The sequence below is a fragment of the Hemicordylus capensis genome, chromosome 10, assembly GCF_027244095.1.
Source record: "Hemicordylus capensis ecotype Gifberg chromosome 10, rHemCap1.1.pri, whole genome shotgun sequence".
Lineage (NCBI taxonomy): Eukaryota > Metazoa > Chordata > Lepidosauria > Squamata > Cordylidae > Hemicordylus > Hemicordylus capensis.
Genome location: NC_069666.1, coordinates 14,365,676 through 14,392,185, shown reverse-complemented (window position 1 = coordinate 14,392,185; position 26,510 = coordinate 14,365,676). Strand labels below are relative to the sequence as shown.

General features: G+C 48.9%; 1 protein-coding gene across 2 annotated transcripts in view; it reads left to right on the top strand.

Moving 5' to 3' along the window:
• Positions 1–424: 424 nt before the first annotated feature.
• The window catches only part of LOC128334790 (tropomodulin-2), a 41,304-nt gene continuing 15,218 nt past the window's right edge, over positions 425–26,510 (top strand). The window contains exons 1-5 of one of the 2 annotated variants that reach the window (XM_053272009.1): positions 425–566; positions 11,119–11,311; positions 12,944–13,100; positions 22,045–22,167; positions 23,932–24,015. In XM_053272009.1, coding sequence (XP_053127984.1) covers positions 11,186–11,311; positions 12,944–13,100; positions 22,045–22,167; positions 23,932–24,015 — 490 coding nt within the window. In that variant the 5' untranslated portion in view covers positions 425–566; positions 11,119–11,185. The remainder of the gene's footprint in view (positions 567–11,118; positions 11,312–12,943; positions 13,101–22,044; positions 22,168–23,931; positions 24,016–26,510) is intronic. The other variant, XM_053272010.1, reaches the window with a different exon arrangement.

Below are 26,510 nucleotides of genomic sequence, written 5' to 3'. Positions count from 1 at the left end.
ATATGTGAATCCATTGTGTGGAGGTGGGGGGTGGGGATGCACTCTGGCCCAGATCTGTGGGTTTGTGGTTAAATGTATATATTCAGAGAGGAGCTTATTTTGCGGGGGGCGCATAAGATCATTAGGTCCAGGGTTCCAAATTACCAAGCTGCTCCTGGGGACAATTCATGAGCTATCTCCTCAAGGCCCTTTCTATGCAGGGAGAGGCAATGATGAGGCCTGCCTCCAGCACAGCTGGGAAAAGCACAGGAGCAATGCCAGGAAGCAAGGATGGAATGCCCGGAAGAAGCCATCCTCATGGGGGAGATGGTGGCGAACGTTAAGAAGCCCCTGGCAGCAGAGATGCGGAAGGAACCCTTGAGCGTCTCTAGGCAGCCTCGAACTACGACTCCCAGAGTGCCCAGCACTCCGGAGCGGGACTGAGGCTGCGCAGCCGCCTGCTTGGAGAGCGACCTGCCTGTTGACAGTCCTCTGCTTTGAGGAGAGCTGGCTCGCCCAGAGAAAAGCGGCCGGGAGGGTGGCTGCCGGTGCAGACGTCCAGCCCAGACCGGCAGCGGCGCCGCTGGGTAAGCCTGCGATCCCTCGCTCCGGGCTCAGGATGCGTGCATGCGGGCGCGCTGCTCTCCCTTTCCTGGCGGCGGCAGCAGCAGGATGCCGCCTGGGAGCGGAGAGCATCCTCTCCGCCTGCCTGCTGATGCTGTTGCAGCAAGGGGAGAAGCAGGCGGTGGCGTGGCTGGTCCAGCCCGCGCGCTTGGGTGGGAGCATCTCTCTCGTCTCAGCGTCCAGCCCTGCCCGGTTGGGGCTGGAGGCGCCGCAGGGAAGGAGGAGATCGGATCTGCGGGAAGGCAGCAGGGGCGCGCGAGGATGCTCGGTGGAGCTCAGCATCTGCCGTCGCTGCCGCTGCCTGGATACTAGGGCGGGGAGGTGGTGGTGCGCCTTGGAGGGTCTCATGCGGGGCCTTCCCGGAGCTTTCCAGCAAATACCATGGGTGGGGGAGACGCAGGAGAAAAGATCCAGGGTGGTTCTGCTTTGATCGCTCCGGCATTGCGGGCGGTGGCATGGGGTGGGGGGGGGGCGCGAAGGGGAGCAGGAAGAGGAGGAGGAGGAATTATTTTGATTTCCTCTCAGGCCACAAGAAAAGGTTGCTGGTCTTTCCTATGCTCCAGTGCATCAGTAGGATGCTGCTTGTTATTTTTGCTGCAAGACGGGAAAAGCCGCTCTGGTGGTAGGAAGCATGAATGGTCCTCTTTGCTAAGCAGGGTCCACCCTGGTTTGCATTTGAATGGGAGAGTACATGTGTGAGCACTGGGAGAGATTCCCCTTAGGGGAAGCGTCGATTCTGGGAAGAGCATCTGCAGGTTCCAAGTTCCCTCCCTGGCATCTCCCAGATAGGGCTGAGAGCGGGGGAGGGGGAGAGAGAGAGAGACTCCTGCCTGCAACCTTGGAGAAGCTGCTGCCAGTCTGTGTTGACAATACTGAGCTAGATGGACCAAGTGCCTGACTCAGTATATGGCAGCTTCCTGTGTTCCACTACCCCTTTTTTGGGGGGGGGGCGGGGTTCTTCTCTGCAGGCACAAGGAACCTCTTCAAAATCTCCAGATAGTGGGAGGAAAAGTTTAAAAAAAAAAGGCAGGGGGAGGTTTGTGGTGACTAGTGCTCTAATAATGGGGCATGTTTTTAAAAATCCTCAGTATCTTGGTTTCACTGTCACCCTCCTGCCTCTTGCAAGAAGAGGACCATGATGTAAGAGTTGTAAAATCAGATAATCCAATTAAATTGGGGGAGAGGGGAGGGGAGATGGAAAGGGACCCAGTTGTCGTGCTGCCTAGCCTGCCTCCCACACGGGGAGGGGTTCTTTCCTCCCAGCATCCCGAACAGACGATGACCCCTGTGTAATCCAGGCTGTAGTTGTGTAACCAGCAGAGGCGCCGAAGCCAGCCAAGTGCACTGCGCCAGATGTGCATGCCAGAAGGAGTGCGAGAAGCTTCGTTTCAAGAGAAGAAAACACTCCGAGCGAAAACAGACCATGAACCATGTTGCATTGTCGATACAGGAGAGAGGGACAAGCATTCAGGGTTATCCAGATGCTCAGTGCTCGAGCATCTGTTTGGGATGCAGAAAGTCCCAGGTTCAATCCCTGGCAGCATCTCCAGGTAGCGCTGGGAGAGATTCCTTCCTGAAACCTTGGAGAAGCCGCTACTAGTCAGTGTAGAGCAGGGCTGCACAACTTTGGCCTTGCTGCAGATACTGGACGACAACTCCCACAATTCCTGACTATTGGCCACTGTGGCTGGGGATGATGGGTGTTGTAGTCCAAAAACAGCTGGAGGACTCAGGTTGTGCAGCCCTAGTGCAGACATTACTGAGCTAGATGGGCCAAGGGAGCTTCCTAATTTCCGGTGAGGCCAAAATCCTTTCTAGCCACGCCTTTGAATGTAGCAGTCAGTTTGTTCCTGAGTACTTCAGCCAACTCCCATCGCTGCCGAGTCCCATCTTAAGGCAGATCTTATGTTCAGATCTGAAGATATATGGTTGTTGGAAAGTTGATCAGAAGGTAGATTCAGTGGAATCTACTGAGAGAGCGCACTGTCCTTTGCGGTAGATCAGCAAGAGTAACTTCTGATCCCAAATTGTTTCTCAACAGCAAAAAGGCACCTCCTTTCCCCTAAGTTAGAGGTTTTCCAAATGTCTGTAAAACATACTAAGAACAGAATATGCAAATAAATTTAAGGTGAGGGCTTACGGAGAATTCAGTCAGTCCCACAGACTGCTGCTCTCTTGTCTTCTGGGATCTGATGGGGTCGTCACACAGGAAGAAGGCTCTTTGTGCGATTTCAACAGCGCCACCTGCTGGCCAGGCCTTGCTTCTACAATTAACTGCATTTCCCAGAAAAGTGGATTGAAAAGTGGTGGGAGCAATCACCAAGACAGCCCCATCCCACATACTTGAAACATGGACAGTATTGTTTGCTGCTACTTATTACTGATTGCCACGAAAGTAGGTCTTCTCCCTTCCTATGTGGATAGTATTTATAGGGTGAAGAAAGCCCATGGAAGTCGTTTGCTCAAAGTAGTCTGTGCCCACTAAACTAGAGAAACTATGAATTATGTGCATTATCTCTGTTATTAGCTGGGCTTTTTTAAAAAAGGGTGTGTGTGCAGATGAAACCATTGTGCGTTCCCATGGAACACTTATCTTTGTATGAAAAGGACTCTCCTGGAGAATCATGGGAAATTCTCTGCAGAACTCCAAAGAGTGATTAAAAGATTATGACCTTGGTTAACCACAGGTTTGATAGCTGTTTGAAACAAGGATTCTTTTCAACAGAAACAGTTATTTGAAGGAGAGTCTGGGGGAGTACATAAAATCACTTGAAAATGCCTCAGTCTTTTTCCAAGTTGTGTGTGTGTGTGTGTGTGTGTGTGTGTAAGTTTCCTTGAATGAGCATGTAAATCATGTGCCCTACTAACTGAGCAAAGAGGCATCTTTATAAAGTGGTTATTCTCTTATATTTAGCAGGGGGAGAGCAACTGGCCCTATCCGTCCCCGGCACAGCATCCATCCAGTGTGGCTGTTGCTGGCAGGGATGTAGCAATAATTAAGCGGATGGGTTCAAAGAACCCGGGCCCCCCAACTCCTAAGGCCCCCCCAGCTCCACCCCTCCCTATTTTCTTCATGACCTCCCTCACTCTGCCAGGCCATTGGGGAGAGGGGTGAACACGTGCCCCCTCTCCCCTAGCTAGGCCCCTGGTTGCTGGGGTCTGCCTTGTCTTTCTTTTTTAGATTGTGAGCCTTTTGGGGACAGGGAGCCATTTGTATGTATGTATGTATGTATGTAAGTATGTCTGTGTAAACTGCTTGGTATATAAATATTTGCAATATTTATATATGCTATACGAAATATATATTATGTATTCGTTTTTATCCCACTTTTCTCAGAGGAGCTGAGCATGGTATACAAGGTTTCTCTCTCATGTATCCTCACAACAACCTTGTGAGGCGGGAAAGACAGTAACTGGCCTGGGATCATTCACTGAGCTTCAGGGATTTGTACCTAGACCTCCCCAGTCTCTGTACATCACTGACCACTAACGTCGCTCACCACATTGGCTTCATAATCAGATCTGAGGCAGTGCAAATCCGATTAGAGGATTCCCCCCCGAAAATGATTCCGATGAAAAATTTCTCTGATATCGACGAACCATTCGATGTGATAGACCATCCACTTGGGGTGGTGTCAAAGCGTCTCGGAGGTGGGATCGCTTATCTTTAGTGAAGGCGTGGCTCTTGGAAGGAATCAGCAGCATTTCAAACCTCCACCTTTCCTTCCTTGGTCTCCAGGAAGGAAGCAACATCATGAGGTCGCCTTCTTTTCCTAGCTCATCATTGGGATGCAATTTAGGGAGGAGATCTTGTCTTGTGATAGCAAGCAGGAATTGTCCGCCTTGCTAAGCAGGGTCCACCCTGGTTTACATTTCAATGGGAGACTACATGTGAGCACTGTAAGATACTCCCCTTAGGGGATGGGGCCGCTCTGGGGAGAGCATCTGCCTGCTTGCATGCAGAAGGTTCCAAGTTCCCTCCCTGGCAGCATCTCCAAGATAGGGCTGAGAGAGACTCCTGCCTGTAACCTTGGAGAAGCTGCTGCCAGTCTGTGTCTGCAATACAATACAGTGCTCACATGTAGTCTCCCATTCAAATGCAACCGTTATGGGCCTCTGAACCAGTTTGACTGACTGGCGGTTCCGCCAGTTCGACGGTGGGGGTGGGGGATAACTGTAAGGGTGAGGTAGGGTGCACCTACACACATACCCCGCCGCGTTTCCCCCGCTGGCGTTCAGTTTTCTAAAAGTCCATTGGGGCAGCCGCGTATAAGGATGGCGTAGGGTGCACCCGGCCCGTGCAGGCACGTCAGCTATTATTATTATTATTGTTGTTGTTGTTATTATTAATTCGATTTCTATACTGCCCTTCCAAAAATGGCTCCGGGCGGTTTACAAAGATCTAAAGAGGGACATGACAGGCACCAGCAAAAGTCACGGGAGGTATTGTGCTGGGGGTGGATAGGCCAGTTACTCTCCCCCTGCTAAATAAGGAGAATCACCATGGTAAAAGGTGCCTCTTTGCCCAGTTAGCAGGGTACATCTGGGTACATCCAGACAGCAGGTCAAATGGGGCAGCAGGGAGGTACGCTGAGTACATGAAGCACCTTTAAACAATAGGGACCATTGGAAATTTACCAGCAGAAACCCCTGCTAACTGGGCAAAGAGGCACCGTTTAACGTGGTGATTCTCTTTATTTAGCAGGGGGAGAGCAACTGGCCCTATCCACCCCCAGCACAGCAACCCTCCAGTGACTGTTGCTGGTGTCCATCTTATGTTTCTTTTGAGATTGTGAGCCCTTTGGGGACAGGGATCCATTTTATTTATTTGTTATTTCTCCGTGTAACTTGCCCTGAGCCATTTTTGGAAGGGCGGTATAGAAATCAAATAAATAAATACAATTTACCAGCAGAAATATAATTATAATTACTATGATTATGGAGACCTTTGGAAAGAATTACAGCCCCCCCGCCCCATAAGCTATAGGCTCATTATTTGAGCTAGATGGATCAATGGTCTGACTCGGTATATGGCAGCTTCCTATGTTCATGTGTTCCTCAGGAGTGCTAAGAGAAAGGCGTGAAATGGCCAAGGCAAGCTGGAGAGCAAGAGGAAGCTGGCAAAGCGAGATCGTATCCTGGCCTCTTTGAAGTGCTCTATCAAAGGGTGAAATCAAAGATCAGTGCAACCCTTCAGGTGGAATAGCAGTCGATTAAGTGGAGAGGAAAGGCCTCACCTCTCCTGTCTCCGCTGGATAATCATCAAAGCCTCTGCAGCAGCCTTGGGCAAAACAGCGAGTGGGTTCATGCATCTGATTTCCCTCAACGCTAATGCTTGGAAGATCGGAAGACTGGAAGCTGCTTTATATAGAATCAGACCGTTGGTCCATCTAGCTCAGTATTGTCTACCCAGACTGGCAGCGGCTTCTCCAAGGTTGCAGGCTGGGAATTTGGAAACTTCTCCATGCAAGCATGTAGGTGCTCCTCCCAAAGCGGCCCCATCCCCTGAGGGGAACATCTTACAGTGCTCATACATGTCTCCCATTCAAACACAAACCAGGACAGACCCTTCTTAGCAAAGGGGACAACTCCTGCTTGGAGAGGAGAGCTGGTCTTTCATATGCAGCCAGGGCAAACCCTGCTTAACAAAGGGGACAAGTCATGCCTGCTACCACAAGACCAGCTCTCTTCTCATTCTTTAACTTCCTACGGTATATCAGATTCACCTTTGCTGAGTAGCTGTGGATTCTTGCTGTTGTTTCCCTGGCAAAAATTTGCCTCGTGCTCCTGGGAGTGAGTCAAGCAAACTGATTTGAGTATGCAAAAAAGGAGAAGGGAGAATCAGACCAATAAATGCTTTCAAGCCGTCAAGTGGTAGATAAGATCAGTCTCCCAGAGAGGGCATGGCACGGTTGATTTGCACAAGGCTAATGGATTTGAGAATCCATTTAGCAAGGCATAATGACTATATGCCCATTTCCAAAGAGCTCAAGAAATAAAGATCCTCTCTCTCTCCAGCCCAGCCTTTCAGGAATGGTCAGCCCGTTTTGCCCTCTGGTGTGGAAAAAAGAGGATCATGGTTCATGCCATTATGGAGGCAGAACCCTGGCTGGATAACATTGGAGAACAGAGACTACCATAAGCATATCCATGGCTCATTCCCAGGTTTGATCCCTGGCTCCGTCCCTGGCCTCTCAAGGCAGGGCTAGGAAAGAGCTGGTCCTGCAGCCATGAGCATGAATGGCCTCCTTTGCTAATCAGGGTTCACCCTGGCCTGCATTTGGATGGGTGACTACATGTGAGCGCTGTCTGCTGTAAAATATCTCCCTTGGGAGATAGGGCCGTAGCTTACTGGTGGTGGAACATCTACTTTCATGCAGATGCTCCTAGGTTCAGTTCCTGGTAGCAGCTCCAGGTAGGGCTGGGACAGACGCCTGCCTGAAACGTTAGAGCTGCTGCCAGTCAGTGTAGAGCAGGGCTGCTCAACTTCGGCCCTCCTGCAGATGTTGGCCTACAACTCCCATAATTCCTGTCTGTTGGCCACTGTGGCTGGGAATTATGGGAGTTGTAGTCCAAAAACAGCTGGGGGGCCTAAGCTGAGCAGGTCTTGTGTAGACGATACTGAGCTAGATGGGCCAATGGTATGATTAAGTCTGATTAAGTATTAAACAGCTTCATATGGTCATATGTTGGTTGGAGACCCGGGGACATTCCAGCTGCAAGAAAGAAGGCCGATTGTTCCTTTCCTTTTGATCTTGGCACTGGCATTGTGATTCCGGTGGCAAAGAGTCACACCCAGGATGCAGATCTTTTCTCAGCACAAATGCAGACGTGGTAAATATTTACACAACGCAGCTCCAAAGGTTTTGTCACACTGCACCGGTTCCAGTGATATGTCTGAGCCAGCCCACCGATCACACCATCAGACGTAGGGGCGGTCAAGCTCCCCACCTCTGACCTTGTTTTCCTCTAACACAGGATCAGATATTGGGAGTGTGCCCGGCTCCCGAATTAGGGTAAGGGGCTTCTCCTCCTCTTATAATAATTGTGAGAATTGCCCCCATGTTTGGCCATATCATCTCAATCGACCCAGAGGCTCAAAGACTTGGCCATTTCTAGTGGTGAAATACATGTCCCCTGTATCTCACTCAAACTTGCTTTGACTGTTCTAGACATATTAAAGTGTCATGAAATCCTGCAGATCTTTTAATACACTTCTCAAAAGGATTAATCTTCTCAGCGGCTTTTCAGCCCTGCTAATGTCCCCTGGCCAGACGCCTAGCAACAGAATACTCTTTATTCAGAAGTATTGATGCTTAGAAGTTCTGGAGATTCAGTCAAGATGCTCCTGCCCATCTCTCAGCTTGGCTGTCCACAATTTGCCACATTTTGGGCACATTTCTCTTTAAAATGAAAAATAATAATAATGCTCTAGAGCTCAAAGGGGTCGCATTTGCTTTAATGTGGATCAAGGCAGCTTTTGTCAAACTAATGCTGGTATTTAGTGGGACAAGCTAGCAAAGGATTATACTAATTCTCTTTGGCTCCTGCTTTTGCATAATATTGTTCATACATGAAGGTTTACTAGAGTCGCCAATCAAATGCTATTATACAAGTCCCATTAATAAAACTATGAACTGGTTCTCACAACCAAGATCCGGGTTGGAGACCAGAATCCCAGACCCATTGCATGCACTTGAGAAACCGTCATGTGTCAGCAAAAAGCGAGGCAGATCGATGGGAAATGATCCTATGCTAGCTATGATCTGGGTCGGAGAGCAGCAGCCAAACCACATCACGGTAGTTCACATGATCCTAATTATTTCGGGAGCTGAGCATGCTCCAATTTTCCAATCTCAAGGTGGGAGGCTTGGGAAGTGATCGTGTGCTAAGCAGCAGCTGGACCAGTGGGCTTTCCTCTTACCTCATTAAAGACCTGGGTACAGCTGCTGGGTAAGAGGGTGCCCATCCCCTAAGGATGTGCACGAAATTCGCCCGTATCCATTCAAATTTGAATCGAATTCGAATAGATTTCATTTGGGACAATTGAATAGAGTGGAGACTCGACTCAATTCAGATTCGACCCACCTCGAATCGAATTTATGCACATCCCTGCCTCCGAACCAGCTACTGCTTTGCACACGATCACGGAAGGCGCCTTCCATTTTGTGTTTAACTGACAGACTATCAGAAAATGGGAGTGCTTTCAGTTCCCAAACTAGGTTAGGACATTTATCCTACCCTGACTAGGATCGTGTGGACTCCTTCTTCATGTTCCCAGCACTGTACCAAGGTGGGGGGGAAAAGCACGTCCCATACTGTTGTACGCAGATAATGGCTAGCACAGGATCATTCCCCCCACCCTTAATTTTTGCCGACATGCAACCATTTCTCATGAACACGCATGGGACTTGGAGCCTGGATGGATATTCCTCCTACCCTGATTTTGGTCATGAGAACCAGCCTATTCTCCTCCTTCTCCTTCTCCTACTGCTGCTGCTGCTGCTACTACTATTTATATACCGCTCTTCAACCAAGTTCTCAAAGTGAGGAACATAAATAATACATAAATAAGATGATCCCCTGACCCCAAAGGGCTCACAATCTAAAAAGAAACATAAGGCAGATGCCAGCAACAGCCACTGGAGGGATTCTGTGCTGGCATAGTGAATTAGTACTGTAGTCCGGCAAGTCAATAAATGCCAGATTAGGCCAAGACCTTGGACTTTTCTGGCACCAAATGTCACCTTGCCTCATGACGCTGGTGGGGACCAGCCCCACCACCCTTTGCAAGTTTTGAAAGTGATGTGGGGGGTGAGAGGAGGGAATGCTGCCAGCAGCCTCCTTTTCTTGCCTCTGGCTTCTTGCAAGTCCCCAAAAGCTGCTCATATGGCAGCAGCTGGAGTGGGGGAAGAAATCTCTCTGCCCTACCATCACCCCAATAATTTGCCGCCTGAAGCCCCTGCTTCACCTTGCCTCATGAAAGCCCCTGCTACCTGCTCTCCCTCCCTATCCATCTACCCCCCCCTTTTGCTACCCACCCTTAGTAAATCCTTCTTGTCTCATGTTTCGCCTTTGGGGAATGCTCTCTTAGCACATGTTCTGTGCAAGTCATTGGCGCCATCCCTCTTCAGCACGTGTCCGATACACAAAAGATGAAGCAATTGCACTATATATACTCACTGGGTGAAATAGCGATATTTTGAAACTATGAACATATGACGCCGCCTCCTGTTGAGTCAGACCACTGTTCCACCTAACTCAGCACTGCCTGTAAACTGACTGGCAGAGGCTCTCGGGGGCTTCAGGCAGGAGTCCTTCCCATCCCTACCTGGAGCCCTACCAGTCGGCGATTCTACTTTGGAAGGGCAGATGTGCAATCACATATCGTCTAGGTCAGGGATTCTCAACGCTGGGTCCCCAGATGTTATAGGACTTCAGCTCCCACAATCCCCAGCCCCAGTGGCCTTTAGTTGGGGATTATGGGAGTTGAAGTCCAATAACATCTGGGGACCCCATGTTGAAAATCCCTGGTCTAGATTTACATCAAAGTCCCTGTGAGCTACCGGGGAGGATTCGGGTTTTTCATTGCGTTTCGGAGCTTAGCCCGATTTACGTCCAGGTGTAAGGGAACATTGGCTCCGAGATGGAGCCAGTCGCCATGGGTAAAGGCAGCGAGCTTCATGGTGGGGCTTCCCTCACCCAGGTCTTGCAGGGAGGACCCTATCGGGTGGGGGGGGGAAGTTGACATCAGTACGCCCACTTGGAGGTGTTCCCACTGGCCCCGGCCAAGAGATGTTGCCTCGCCATCAATACATGGCCTAGCTTCGCGGGATCGGGAGAGGCTCTTGCAAGATCTCAAGGTGAGATCTCACGAGACTTGCCCCAGCTGTCAGGAGCTATATAAGGGAGGACTGGCCAATAGTGAGGGGCTAGTCCAGGAGGAGGGCTTGGTGTGGAAGATGTTCTGATTGCGGGGTAGCAACACTAGGGCAGGGCTGAATGGAAGAAGCCCTGCCTGTAAGCCTTAGAACTCCACTGGCTGAGAACCCTGAGGCCACCTCAACCTCCTTTGGCAGTAGAAGTTGGATGGCTGTATTGAGAGCCTGATACCAGGTTAACCCCTGCTAACTGAGCAAAGAGGCACCTTTCAAAGTGGTGATGCTCTTATATTTAGCAGGGTGGAAGCAACTGGCCGTATCCAACCCCAGCGCAGCATCCCTCCAGTGGCTTTTGTTGGTGTTTACCTTATTTTTCTTTTTTTTAGATTGTGAGCCCTATGGGGACAGGGAACCATCTTATTCATTTATTTATTCTTTAATTTTTTTGATGTAAACTGCTTTGGAAACCTTGTTGAAAATAACTGGTCTCTGGTGCAGTTTAAGCTCTGGGCTCAATCCCCTCTTAGCTCTAAAACAAATCAACGTTTTAAAGAAGTGCAACCACATCCCGCAGGGCATCTCTGCAACTTAAGCAAAATGCAAGAGGCAGGACTGACACTCTCATTTTTAACAGGGATTCGGAAGGCTGATTTTTGAATGGTTGACAGGAAAACTTCGGGGGACGCCTTGTCGAAGGAGCCATGGCGGTGCCATTCCGTAAAGAGTTAGAGAAATACAAGAACATCAACGAAGACGAAATCCTCAGCAAACTCTCTGAAGATGAACTAAAGCAGCTGGAAAGTGTTCTTGATGACCTGGATCCAGAGGTGTGTATTAAATGACCATGCTGGGTTTCTAGTTCTCATGATCACAAGAGAACGTGACGGAGCCGGCGGGGGCCGGGGAGCTTGGGGGCCGCGTGGCCCCCGCAAGCCCCAGTATGCCCTGCGAGAGTGCGCAGGGCATACTGGGGAGACCCCCGGAGCCGGGAGGTGGCTTTTCACCTCCTGGTTGAGGGTCTACTCGTGAGTAACCATGGCGCAGAGCCTCACCATGGCTACTCACGATCAGGGCAGGGGCACTTAGGCGGGTTATCTGCCTAGGAACCACCGGGCTCGCAGCCGAGCCCGGTGGTTCCCACGATCGGGAAAATCTTTCCTAGCCCGATTTTTCCCAATCGTGGGAATAGCCCCAATGTCTTCTTCACTATGAGCCCCATCACCCATGTGTGATGGGGCTCATCTGGAGGTCATTCGGAGAGCTTTGTCCGCAGTTGCCACCAGGCCATGTGGTGGTTACTTAGGAACGGGTCTTCTCTGTTGTCGCCCTGAGACTTTGGACTGCACTCCCTGCTGAAATAAGAGCCTTCTCATTTATGACAACTTCTAAAAAGTCTCTAAAGACACATTTATTCCCCCAAGGTTTTTATAAATTGTTTTAATGTTTTCAGAGGTGTAACTAGGGAAAACGGCGCCCGGGGCAAGCACTGAAATGGCGCCCCCCGCCCCCCAACATACTACATTATACTTAGGCTTTTCCTCACAAGTGCCCGGCGCCGCCGCCAAGCCAGGCGACTGACTTGCTGCCAGGCACCAGCAAAGCAATGGGGGGGGGCGTGGGCGGTGCGGAAGGGACTGCTCGTGGGGGAGGGGGCGCCAACGTGCTCCCTTGACTGCTGCAGCACTGCAGCACTGAGCAGGAAACATTTGTATTAACAAAACATTAAAAAAAAATTGTCATGGCGGCGCCCCCCACGTGACCAGAAAAGATAGCGCCCGGGGCACGTGCCCCCCCTGCCCCCTATAGTTACGCCTCTGTGTTTTCATTTGTGTTTTAAATTTGTTTTATGTTGTTGTAAACTGCCCAGAGCTTGGGGCAGTGTACAATCATACTAACTAACTAACTAACTAACTAACTAACTAACCAAAACCTTCATAAGCCTCCAAGTGACACCTGCAAACATACATTAAGAGCTTGTTCATGGATGACAAAGGAGGGAAGAGAGGGAAAAACCTAACTGTGTGAACGTTGGGTGGATTCACACAATTGATCTAGAGTCAGTTTGATGGAAATTGGAGATCCCCACCTCGTGCGTATGATCCCATGGAATGTGTTATGTAAACCCAGAAAATTCCCCCAATCTCTGGTTTGGCATCACACCTGCCCAACATGAAGCTGAGATGCATACTCTAGGGTCTGAGGTTGGCTTGTTGATTTGGGCTTCACGTTGCCAAATGTATTCAGTGGGTTCGAACTTGAATTGATTTGAATTTGAATCAATTTGAGCAGAATTTGTGCACATCCCTACTCTCATGACAGCTGTAACATCCTTGGGTGTGAGATTACAGATCACATAGAAATGATCTCCACCCTATGCTGGTCAATGACCGAAATAAAGTGTCTGTTGATCTCCAGCCTGTGCAATAACTACTTCCCCCTCTCACCTCTGCTTTTGATAGAATGCGCTACTCCCGGCAGGTTTCCGACAAAAAGATCAGACCAGTAAGCCTTCCACGGGACCCTTTGACCGAGAGCGGCTGCTGTCCTACTTGGAGAAACAAGCACTGGAGCACCAGGACAGAGAAGACGTAATTCCTTTTACTGGCGAAAAGAAAGGTAACCATTGCTACGACTACTATGAATATATATATATCCCGCTTTTCAACAGAAGTTCTCAACATGGTTTACCTAGAAAAATAACAACAACGAAAGATGGCTCCCTGTCCCCAAAGTGTTCACAATCTAAAAGGAAACAGACATCGGCAACTGCCGCCGGAGGAATGCTGTGCTGGGGATGGATAGGGCCAGCTGCTCTCCCCCTGCTAAAGAAAGAGAATCGCCACTTTATAAGGTGCCTCTTTGCTCAGTTAGCAGTTAACACGTCGCCATGCACGCCTGAAGCATTAGGACACAGCAGGTTCTACTTACTGTGTGGCCTCTTGCTGAAATCAAGCCGGCAAAGGGAGATCAATGCCAAATTACAGGGTTTTATGTATGATTTGTGGGAGCACACCCAGATGAATTGCTAGTTTTATCTGTGGCCTGCCCAAGGGATCAGAAGCGATGTTCTCCACGCCTCCTCCCCTAGCTCCCAATGTGGTGTTGGCAAGATGAGGCCTGCACAGCCTGTTATTCACCAAAGACACACACAGTGATGTTCGGTGGTCCAACATAAGTTGGTTAGACCTCCCAGGCTGCCTGCCTGGGGTTCTAAAGAGAGGAATGGGAGTACATTTCCAGCACTAAGGATGTGCCCGAACCGAGGTTCGAGCACTGGTTCGGCGCTGCGGGGAGAGGAGCTGCAAGCAGGATCTTTCAGAAAGAGGAGAAAAGGTCCTTACCTGCTTTCTGCCACCTCATGCAGCTTCCTGCTGGGAAGGCGCTTGTCCCAAGAACCCCCGCCCAGCGCCAGCACGCACATGACACCCGTGCATGCACAGGCACCATTTCCATGGTAGCATGGTGTTGCTGACCATGCAAACGTTGCCCGCACATGCATGGTGGTGCTGGCGATGTGTGGTGGTCAGCATGGTGTTGCTGACCACGCCGATGGCGCCCGTGCATGCACGGATGCCACATTGTGCATGCTGGTGCCACACTCGGGTACTTGGGACGAGCGCTTCCCCAGCAGGAAGAGTCCCGACCCCGGCACCTCCGTACTGCCGGAGGAAGCAGCGGAGTGTCTGGGCATGCGGCATCACGCGCCTTGACTCTCCGAGACCCTGCAGCTGGATCGTCTGCAAGGAAGGCGAGCTTCTGCTGCTTTTCCTGCCCACCCCCGTCCTGTAGCCCCATGTGATCGTGAGGAAGGGCTCTAGGAGACCCCTCATGTGATCATGAGGAAGGGCTCTAGGAGACCCCCCATGTGATCATGAGGAAGGGCTCTAGGAGACCCCCCCCATACGATCATGAGAAAGGGCTCTAGGAGAGCTTGTTTTCAAGCGTCCAGATATTCTGGGACTCACCTGGTTCCCTCTTCTGAGCTTCACTGTCCAAAGACCTGCCTTCTGAAATTGGACTCCCACAAACACTGCCTTGCTGCGATAACCCTTGGCCACGCAAACGAGCCCTGTGGGAAGCCCCCAGGCTGTTGTGAGGCGAGTCTCCTGCTCCAACACTGGCAAAGCATCCTAATGGTTGCGTAAGGGTCAGGCGTGAGCGTAGCTGGCTGTACAGCCCAGCTGTGTGGCGGCTTCTGACCACAGCCTTTATTTTGGCAGGCGCCTCGAGTCAAGAGTTGTGGGCTGATTATTTTGAAAGCTCAGCAGCCTGATTCTCACTGGAATCAAGCCGTGTAGAGATAAGCCCCCATTAATGCCTGTCGGGAGGCTTCAGGGAAGGAAGACAGGCCTTCTGAGAAACGGACGGGCCCATAGCTTAGTGGTACAGCACCTCATTTGCACACAGAAGGTCACAGATTCAATTCCCAGCATCTCCAATGTTGGGAATTCTCTCTGGTAAGAGATACCCTTCTATTACAGCAGAGTGCACAGAGGCACAACACAGCGGAGTCTGCCCAGGCATGCGTGTCTGCTGAGAGCAAAAGAAACTTGGAGCCAGTTCATCGTTTCCAATCAATATAAGGAGTCTTTATTGGTGAACTCCATTCTAGATAGGGAAGTGGAGAGAGAGGATCTCTAATCTAGCTAGCTAGCTGGATGCAGAGGGATGGATTCTGCATCTCTGCACACATGGTGCAGGGAGAGAGGAGCGTGTGTGTTGCAAGGGAGACGAAAGGGAAGAAGAAAGTGGAAGGCAGGCAGGCAGGCAGTCCCCGAGAGTAGCAATCTACATATCAAAGGGATAGTGTCGGAGCAGTAGAGAAGGGATGACCAATGTCTTGACCCCTCTAGCCCAGTGACTCACTAATCTGTCCCCCTCTGTCATTGAGACATGAGACTGTGCAGAGTCCTTCACTTCCAAAATCCAAGAGCTTTCCTAGACGGCAGGCTTTATTGCTGGTTACTGTAAGAATTTTACTGCGAGTTCAAATTTGCCCCCCAAAACCAACAGGAAAAATGGATCTCCGCCCCCTGCCCCAGGACTAGTGTTTTTCCCCATCTGTGTGCTAAATGAGATTTGTTCTGGGTGGCAGCGTCAATGCAGTGTGCATGCAGATGCATTCAGAGTGGGGCCTTCCCGATTCGAGTGGGGCCTTCCCGATTCGACCTGAGCAGCATCGAAAATTTTCAGAGTGGACATCGGAAAAACTTGTGAGTGCGCGCATGGGCGCAAGCCTTAGAGGGAACACTGCCCCGGACATAATTCGGGCCGAGCTCTAACACACAATGAAAACCCCAAATCCTATCTGGAGTGTTCCCCGATAGCTCGCAGGGACTTCAAGGTAAATCAGGAGGATATGTGAACGCACACCTGCTCTTCCGTGGGGGAAGCCAGATTAAAATAGCTGTCTGGGAATGCTCCAAGTCGGGCTGGGGGAGACTCCGCTCTAAAGCAGGGATTCCTGCATAATTATAAGGATGAGCTTACTAGGGAAATCCCTGGCGAAAGACGGGCTTTCTGAAAAACGGGTGGCATCGTAGCCAGTGACGGCACCAGTGAACAATTGAGAGGGGGCACAGAAGGGGCCAAGGCAAAAAAGGAGGCACACGGGACAGGGGAGAGCATAACCTCGGCTCCCGTGGAGACCTGTGAGGACTGATGAGGCAGCCTTTCCCCCACCTTCCCAGGAGTACTGAAAGACCTGTGTGCCCTGAGAGGGAGGCAAGGAAGGAGGCACGCAGGCAAGCCAGCTCTCGTCCTCAGCTCCTGAAACGACCAACAGCCTGCAAAGTTTTATTAAACTCAACATTGCAAACCACTTTGGGTGCCCTTGTCAAGGCAGAACGGCGGCATAAAAATGTAGCAAATAAATTTATGGATGGGCAAGCCACACCCCTCGTATTGTAGAAATAGAAATCGAATAAATAATAATATAGAATCAATATAAATAATATAATATAATAGTGTGTGTGTGTGTGTGTGTGTGTGTATCACAACAAATAATAATAAGATAGAAATTGAATAAATAAATAAATATTAGATTTTTGAAACAGAAATGGGAGGCAGATCTGGGGGGGACGCAAACTATCTGTCTGAGGGGGACTCCCCCCACCACATACACACTCTCTACAGGATCCCCACAGGGACAAACTTCTAATTAACGCAGCGTAAAAATGTGCTGGCTAGAATGCAACAGAGCTCTTCCGCCCACTACTCACTGCGCTCCAAACGTGACCCTGGAGTCAGGCCTATAATTTGTATGTCACCTCGAAGGGAGGAGTGGAAGGAACAGCAGAGGCTACACAACATTCAAATGCCTCTAATTCTTCCTGGAAAATAATCTGCACTTCATTATTGTCCCCCCCTCCCCACCACACACTTTCCCACCCTGACCTGGTTCTGATGACTTGTGTTAGAAAACAGACTCCTTCACCAGGGAATTCTTGAACAAAAGAGCAATCCAACCCGTCACCAGCTGACTGAAATATGAGGATTCTGTTGTTTGGGGTGGTGCGTGTATATACGCTGAAGCGGGCTGTATGGTTTCAATTATGCTCTGAAAGACGCCAAGGGGGTGTGGGGTGTGGGAGGAGACAAGGATGCCAGAGCTTAATGCAGAGACCGCAGAATCAGGAAGGGGTTGGACGTCTTGTGAGCACTGACACCTTGAGCTGGTCTTGTGGTAGCTGGCCCCTTTGGCTAAGCAGGGTCTGCCCTGGTTTGCATATGAATGGGAGACTACACGTGTGAGCACTGTAAGATCTTCCCCTTAGGGGATGGAGCCACTCTGGGAAGAGCAGAAGGTTCCAGGTTCCCTCCTTGGCTGAGAGAGACCCCTGCCTGCAACCTTGGAGAAGCCTCTGCCAGTTTGTGTAGACAAGACTGAGCTGGATGGACCAATGGTCTGACTCGGCATATGGCCGCTTCCTAAGTTCCTTTGTCTTCCTAGTGACCTAAAGGTAAAGTTGTGCCATTGAGTCGGTGTCGGCTCCTGGCACCCACAGAGCCTTGTGGTTGTCTTTGGTAGAACACAGGAGGGGTTGACCATTGCCATCTCCCATGCAGTAGGAGATGATGGCCTTTCAGCATCTTCCTGTATTGCTGCTGCCTGACACAGGTGTTTCCCTTAGTCTGGGAAACGTACCAGCTGGGATTTGAACCAGCAACCTCTTGCTCCCTAGGCAAGTTACTTCCCCACTGCACCATTGAGTGGCTTCCCTAGTGACCTACTTCCATCTTTATAAAGCCAAATGAGATGCAATGTGGGCCTAACTCGTTTGGAATGCCTACCTCCTTTTGTGGTTTGCCCCAACCAATATATTTTTGAAACCCTCGCCTCCTGCAGTTGTCTCTCCAGCCCAAATTTACTCTTGTGTCTATGTGTTTTTATGCTTGTATTTTATAGTTTTTAAATTAGGTTTGTTTTATATTTTTAGCTTAATATTTTAATTGTCATTTTTATTGTATGTTTTTAACTTTTGTAAACCACCTTGGGGTTGTTTTTAATGAAAGGCGGTATAGAAATTCAACAATAAATAAATAAAACAAATATGGGCCACCCCTATGGACAGGAAGGATACCGATGTCATTGGAAAGCGGAGGGCCCCTGCCGCTGAACACCAAAGCCGCGGATCACCTAATGCAGAGCTGTGCATTGGGGGGGGGGGGGAGAAAGGAGGAGCCTCGCTATAGGGCGATGTGCTGTCGCTGCTGCAGTCCTCGGAGAGTTGATGCTACATTGCCAGCATCCCTGTCTGGGAAGGATGATTCATCTCCCTAAAAATACCGCAAGAAGTCAAACAGCACGAGTTGGAACATGGGTTTACCAGCAGTCCCTTATTAGCAGGGACATCCCTGATTTCAGCCCAGAACTGTCTGTCCCTTACTGGGTGCCATTTGTCCCTTATTTTCAGCTCATGGGAAGAACCTACGGCCCAGATCAAACCAGTTATTTTCACTAATAATGAAATGAAGGTGATGATTATGGTGTGTGTGTGTGTGTGTGTGTGTGTGTGTGTGTACAGGAGAACTTTCGTAATTGTGGCTGTTCCATTCTCTGCTACTATCACAGATATGGAAACCGCAAATACCAAGCTGTTGGGAGAATGCAAATGCGGGGTAAGGTTCCTGGAGGTCTGGAAAATGGCAAAACGAGAGAGAGTTAAAAGGCTCTCTAAATGCAGAGGGAAGCATCCTACTGTGTTTCAAGGGTCTCCAGCAGTGCCCCCAAATAGCAAAGAAAATTGACTGCAAATCACAGCGTTTCCCCTTTTTGCAGGGTGGGGGTGGGAGGGAGCCATTCTGAAGCTCCCAATCTCAAAATAGTGTCTGGAAATGACCTCTGAAGTCATTTCTGGCCACCCCTGACCAGAATGTGGGGTTATATGTGGGGTTAACCCTTTTAAAGTTGGCCCCCACCCCACGTATACCGAGGCTGGGTGTCGATTGCCTGATATATATCTTGGAGAAGCTGCTGCCAGTCTGTGTAGACAATACTGAGCTGGAGGGACCAAGGGTCTGACTCGGTAGAAGGCAGCTCCCTCTGTTCCTGTGTTCCAAGTACTAACTGAGCAAAGAGGCCCCTTTTAAAGTGGCGATTCTCTTATATTTAGCAGGGGGGGAGTCGCTCTCCCTAGTCTACCACAGCATAGCATCCTTCCAGTGGCTGGGGCTGATGTCTACGCTATATTTGCTTTTATATATTGTGAGCCCTTTTTGGGACAGGGAACCATCTTACTTGTTTATCTTTTTCCCCCCTATGCAAACCACTTTGAGGACTTTTCTGAATTCACACAACCCCCTCCGTGGGAGAGTGTATACTGCTGGGATCTATAGACCTCTGGTTGGCTCACATTACATTGATTGTGTGAACAAGCTGGGTATGCCAGCATACATGCTATTTTGATGCTGGTTGTGTGAATAGGCCCCCACTTTACCCAGATAAGTAGCTGGGGAGAGTTTTTTCTCTCATTCCAACAACAACAACAACAACAACAACAACAACAACAACTTTGTTAGCCGCCCCATAACAAATTGTTGTCTGGGCAATTTATTTATTTATTTGTTTGTTTGTTATTTCTCGATGCAAACTGCTTTGGAAACTTTTGTTGAAAAGCAGTATATAAATATTTGTTGTTGGGTGGCTTACAACACAACATTAAAACATGAGATAAAAACACACAACACATTAAATCATAAGAGACAAAAAAGGGGTGGGGGTTCAAAATACAATACAATACAGAACAATTTAAAACACTTTGTTAAGATCAATTAAAATCAGATCAAAATTTTAAAATTTAAAAGGCCTGAGTGAACAAAAAGGTCTTCACCTGGCCCTATCCACCTCCAGCACAGTACCTCCAGTGACTGTTGCTGGTGTCTATCTTATGCTTCTTTTTAGATTGTGAGCCCTTTGGGGACAGGGAGCCATCTTATTTATTTATTATTTCTCTGTTTAAACCGCCCTGAGACATTTTTGGAAGGGCAGTATAGAAATCGAGTTAATGATGATGATAATAATCTAAAAGAACTAAGTGATGAACCCAGGCGAACCTCACTGGGGAGGCTATTCCATAAATGGGGTGCAACCACCAAAAAGGCCTTCTCCCTGGTAGACAGCCGCCTCACCTTGTTTGGCAGGGGCTCCCGGAGGTGGGCCTCTGAAGAAGATCTTAAGGTCCGAGTTGGGGCATATGGAGCAAGGCGCTCTCTCAAGTCTCACTTCCACGATGCTTGGTTCCTATTTCTGGATTTACCGTGGTGGGGAAAGCATGTTAATTTAATTCCCGTGCACACCATTCACAAATTACTTTGCAGAATCTGGACTCCTCCATTGCATCATAGTGAATCATTAGGCAATACGATGGTGTGGGAACCGTTCTGGAGAGGTTGTGTGGTTTCCGAGAGACTTCTGTGCAGTGGAATGTCCCTACAGAGGGATGCTTCCTGGACAGATGCCAGAACATTGGAAAATGCCGTCTTTAAAACCGGACTCCCTCAGTGGGAATTAATCCCTCCCAGTGCTGCTGTCTCAGGTCGGCCATCCTTGGAATCAACAGTGGGGTGACGTCAGTCGGAGGAGATGAGCCAGGAATCCGCCTCTTTGAAAATCTTCCTCACAAAATCCAGATGTGAAATATTTTGGTTAAAGTTAGCAATGCATGACTGCTGGTGTTTTTTAAAGGAGAAGTTGAATTTGTGGGATGTCTTTTAAAGGCTGGATTTGTAAGCTAGAGGTTTACAGTGGGGCTCTGATTCATTTGCGGTGATTCAGCAAATGTCAGCCCTCAGATGGGGAGGAGAGCTGGTCTTGTGGCAGCGAGCTTGAATTGCCCCTCTGGCTAAGCAGGGTCCACCTTGGTTTGCATTTGGATGGGGGACGGCATGTGAGCCCTCTAAGATATTCCCCTTAGGGGATGGGGCCATAGCTCAGTGGAAGAGCATCTGCTTGCATGCCGAATGACCCAGGTTCAAACCCTGGCAGCATCTCCAGGTAGGGCTGGGAAAGATTCCTGCCTGTAACCTTGGAGAGCTGCTGCCAGTCAGTGTAGACAATCCTGAGCTAGATGGCTCATGGTCTGTCTCAGAATTGGGCAGCTTCCTCTGTGAGTGTTAACAACAATAAAGTTGTATGAAATCTGAAAACTGAGAGATACACCAGAAAATGTTCAGAGTTGCCTAAATGGGACGCTGTCTGAAAAGTGGGGAAGGACATACCTGTTGTAGGACAGTCAGAAAATCCATCTGGATTGTCCGTATTGACCTGTGAATGGCAACAGTCAACAGATTTTGGATATTCCACTCTGACATGTGTAAAGTAAAGGTAAAGTGTGCCATCAAGTCGATTTTGACTCCTGGCGACCACAGAGCCCTGTGGTTTTCTTTGGTAGAATACAGGAGGGGTTTACCATTGCCTCCTCCCACACAGTATGAGATGATGCCTTGCAGCATCTTCCTATATCACTGCTGCCCAACATAGTACCAGCAGGGATTCGAACCAGCAACCTTCTGCTTGTTAGTTAAGTATTGACTCTTTAAGAGGCAAACCTAGAAGGCCTCGGGATAAGAAGGCCATGTGAGAGAACAGAAGAGCAGCTCCAAGATGTCTCTGCAGCAGATCCTTGCTGCCAAAATGTTGAATACATGAGAACAGCAAACCTCTCTTAATAACCATGTATTGCTAACAATTCAGCTGGAACACCCAGTGCATAGAACTTATGTTTTCTTTCACAAAACAAGCACAGCCTACCTGTTGACTGTCTCTGGTTTCTTGCCTAGGACTATTCAGTCCTGCAAGAAGATCATGCAGGCCCAACCACTCACACAGGCTCCTGCTGCAATACTGTAACTTCCCTCCCCATTTCTCTCACACGCCCTTCTCAGCCTGAGGCCTTCTGGGCTTGCCTAGGCAGTGCAGAAGACTATGCACCTGCCGTTTATCACCCTGATCACTCTCTGAATAGGTTCCATGTGCAAGAATGGACAAATTCTCCGAGTGTCGCTGATGGTTGCATCACTGCCAGAACATTTAATTTGCATTACCTGCTTTTTCTTTAAGGGAAAGTATTTGTCCCTAAGGAAAGGCCAATAGAAACCCACACTGAGGAGAAGGTGACTCTGGATCCAGAATTAGAAGAAGCCCTGGCCACTGCCTCCGATATGGAGCTCTACGATTTAGCAGGTCTGTTGCTGTCCTTTCATTGTTTTACTCTCATGGCTTTTTAGCTGTAATTTCAGTTCTTTCCATCACTCCAACGTGAGCTTCTGGTCTTCTTGGGATGTTTTTGGCACTCTGAGCCAGAGTTCCCCAACCTTGGGTACCGAGGTGTCATTGGACTACAACTCCCATCATCCCCTGCCACAATGGACCAGTTATTTTTCCTCCTCCCTGCACCTGTGTGACTGGAGCCACCAAAGAGGAAACTGAGCTTGAAAGAGAGGGGAATAGGATGGGGGGGCGGGTAAACTTGGTCCTCCAACTGTTGTTAAACTACAACTCCCATCATCCTCAGCCACAATGGATGTATGGGCAGAGTTCTGCTCATACATCTAAATCTACTGCCTGCCCTTCCCAGCATATACCCATGGGGTATTTGCACTGGCAGTCTGTAGCCAATTGCCGCATTCTGGCATATGCACAGCCTGCGGAATAGACACGTGTCCAATCCGGGTTTCATGCCTTTTTCGGAATGGAAGCCTCTTTCTGTGTATGAAATGCATGTTTCCTGATGCAGCTATTAGAGTATTGCTATTCTATGGTGGGCGATTCCAAAAAAAAAGGACCCTCAACCTGTGTTCCCTCTAAGAGGAATTCCCAGATGTTGTTGACTACAACTCCCATAGTCCCCAAGCAAAAGCCATTGTAGCTGGGGATCCTGGGAGTTGTAGTCAACAACATCTGGGAATCCCTGTTAGAGGGAACAGTGCCCTCAACCTATTAGGGCTGTTCTCACAACCCCAAACAGGGTTGGAGCAGGAGAGTCGCGTATGTTCTTGATCAGCGATTGCGCGTTTGCACAGATCAAGGTAGGAGGAGGGGAGGGTGATTGTGTGGGAGGCAGGAGTGGGTCGGACAGCTCTCTGTCCACCTGCGATAACATTCTGGGTACAAAATGTGGGTTGACCATGCCTGTCCCACCCAGCTTCCACATGATCGGCTTCCACACGCTCACTCTCCCCTCTTCCTACCTTGATCTTTGCAAATACATGACCACTGATTGGAAGTGTGTACAGCTCCCCACTCCTGGCTGGATGCATCTCTGAGTCTGTTTAGAGTTGTGAGAATAGCCCCAATTTCTTGGCAGCTTTTCTTTGCATAATGTCAGGGGGGAAATCTTCTGTTGCCTCTAAAAAGAGGCCCCGTGTTCCTCCTTCAGTTACAGAACACCGAGTGATGATTATCTGTCTATCATATTGTAAACCCAGAGATGCAAGTTTTGGGCGGTATAGAAATATTTTAAATAAATAAAAATAAATATAGATAGCAGTGTCTATCTATCTATCTATCTATCATATAGACAACAGTAGCCTGCTATATACATCTCTAGGTGGTGTACACAATCCAAATTATGATATAAAAACAAAAACAAACTATTAAAACATTTTAACAGAATAAAAACAATTAAAAACCATTTACAGAGTGAAACGACTAAAATCATTCCACAGGATAAAAACACTTAGGCAGTTTAAAATTTTAATTAAAAGCCTGAGGAAAGGGTGTGTGTTGCAAGAGTCTTTTTAAAATATAAGGATGTTGCTTTGAATGGAGAAAGGGAAAATGGTAAAAAGTGTGTGTGTGTCCCCCCCCCACTGATTTCATCAGCTGATTTCACCCCAGTTGATTTCACTGATTTCACCCAGTTGATTTCACCATCAGCTGATTTCACTGAAATCACCCCAGCTGATTTCTGTCGCATTGCTCTTTGTATTTTGTGTGTGCTTGCAGCTGTTCTTGGAGTGCACAACCTCGTCAACAACCCACGATTTGATGAGGGAGCCACCAGTAAAGATGGGAAAGGAACTGTGAAGAGTGAGTAGACACATTTCCTCGATGACTTGCAGATATCCGAATCAAGCTTGAGAGTGAGAGTCAACCCAGAACAGAGGCAGAAGGAATGACTTTGGACTTTGTGATTGTTTTATTTTATGTAAATAGCAGTTCCAAGTGGAACTCTGTGTGTGTGTGTGTGTGTGTGTGTGTGTGGAGGGGGGCAGGTGAGTGGGGGGACATCTGCCCCTGCCATGGTCTCACTCTGGATCTGCACACAAATCACGCACGCGCACACACATGGCTGGTTTTTTGCACTGAAGCCAATGGCGACTTCCCTCCTGAGCCAAACAGCAGCAGCAGGAGTGGCCTATTGATCCAGATTGGGACCATGATGGAGGCAGAGAAGTTAAAGCCCCCCTGCCCTCTCTGGATTGTCTCAATCTGGATGGAGCCCCCAAATGGCTGTTATTTACGCTGGAGTGTTTTCAGACAGCAGTCTTTACCGTGAGTTTACTGCAAGGCTTTGCTGTGAGTTTGAAGTTGCCCCCTCATAATGGGGGGGGAGTGGATTTTTTTAAACTCTGGATATAAATCAGGCTATGCTCTAACACAGGGATTCTCAACCTTGGGTCCCCAGATGTTATTGGACTTCAACTCCCATAATCCCCAGCCACAGTGGCCTTTGGTTGGGGATTATGGAAGCTGAAGTCCACTAACATCTGGGGACCCAACGTTGAGAATCCCTGCTCTAACACACAATGAAAAGCCCGAACCCCGATATCTTGCAGGGACTTCAGGGTAAATCTGGCCGATATGTGATTGCATATCCTCCATTCTGGAGGAGATGTGAATTAAAAGCCCTGTGTGAAAAGGTTCCCGGGGAATTACCACTCCTCCTTCTGCACTGATTTGAAAAAGAGGGGGGAGGGGATCAGGAGCAGAGCAATAGCAATAGCACTTACATTTATATACCGCTCTATAGCTGGAAGCTCTCTAAGCGGTTTACAATGATTTAGCATATTGCCCCCCAACATTCTGGGTACTCATTTTACCGACCTCGGAAGGATGGAAGGCCGAGTCAACCTTGAGCCCCTGGTCAGGATCGAACTTGTAACCTTCTGGTTACAGGGCGGCAGTTTTACCACTGCGCTACCAGGGGCTCTGAGGAGGAGGGTCTTCATCCTCTTCCCTCCCTCTCTGCAGCAGTCACATCAGCTTCAAGGTGGCCATTCCCAGATGGAGAACAAGTAGTGCGGTTGCAGCATGGAGGGCAGGAAGGTTCTGAGTACCCCCGAGATACTTTCAAGTACCCCTAAGGGTACTAGTATCCCCTGTCGGGAAACCCTGTCCAAGTCCAACCCCACTGCTCTGTGCAAGAAATGACCACAACATCCCTGACACTGCCTAACCAGCCTCTGTTTGAAAATGAAATCAGACGATACTGATTTTGTGGCCTTTTGGCTCCACCGCGTACATTTCCCTCCTCTCTGCCTGTGTATAACCTGTCTGTTTAGGATGACGCTCTGTGCTTCTGACATAATCTACAAAAGCTTCTGCCGCAGTGAATCCATTGATGCCGCAAGACAAATTTCTGCGATTGCAGAAGCAGACTTACATGGTTACCCCCTCAGGAAGTTCTCTTGAGCTCATATTTGACTCGGAGGTCACCAGCAGTTGCTGACGGTTAAAATATAACCTTCCAGCTGGTAGAAGCTTGGGTGGTCTGAGCTTGCTATCCGTTGCATTGATCTAATATTTAAGAAGGGCAGTTGCAAATTAGAGTTGTGGGCCATGATATGTATCCAGCTCCAGGAATAATCAGTGTCCATCAATGGCAATTCATGGCTGCTAGCATTGGGAATTGTCTCTCTCGTGAGTAAGGCTGCTCCAAGTCTTGATAAATGATGGACTGGTGGAGGGAACAGCTTTCATTTTATTGCTAAGAATGTGCAGATGTTGCAGTTTTGCAGGCACAAATTGAATTCACAGATGGACCATTAATATAGGAGATAAATAGTGGGGGCCGCTACTTATTTTGCAGTGAATGCTCTTCCTTCCCTCCAAACACCGTAGCTCTGACGATCAAAGGAGGTATTCCTCATGATGCCCTTCATGAGAAGAAGGAGATTCACCAGAAGTGGATTGTCTATATTGTAATGTGCTAAGGAATCTTGTGGTGATGAAGCTTCCAGTGGTGATTGGCTGAACTGCTTTAATGTCACAGAGGGGCTGGGCAATCAGACGTATGCCTGAGTGACTGCCATTGGCTAAAGCAGAAGCTTAGGAAAGGAAGATTCAAGGTCCCCCGAGTAAGCCCAGAGAAGCAGGAAGGTATGGAAAGAGTGTTCTAGAGCAGGGATTCTCAACGTTGGGCCCTCAGATGTTATTGGACTTCAACTCCTATAATCCCCAGCCCCAGTGGCCTTTGGTTGGGGATTTTGGGAGTTGAAGCCCAATAACATCTGGGGACCCAACGTTGAGAATCCCTGTTCTAGAGGAATAAGAGGAATGCCATAAGGCAGGGGTTCACAACA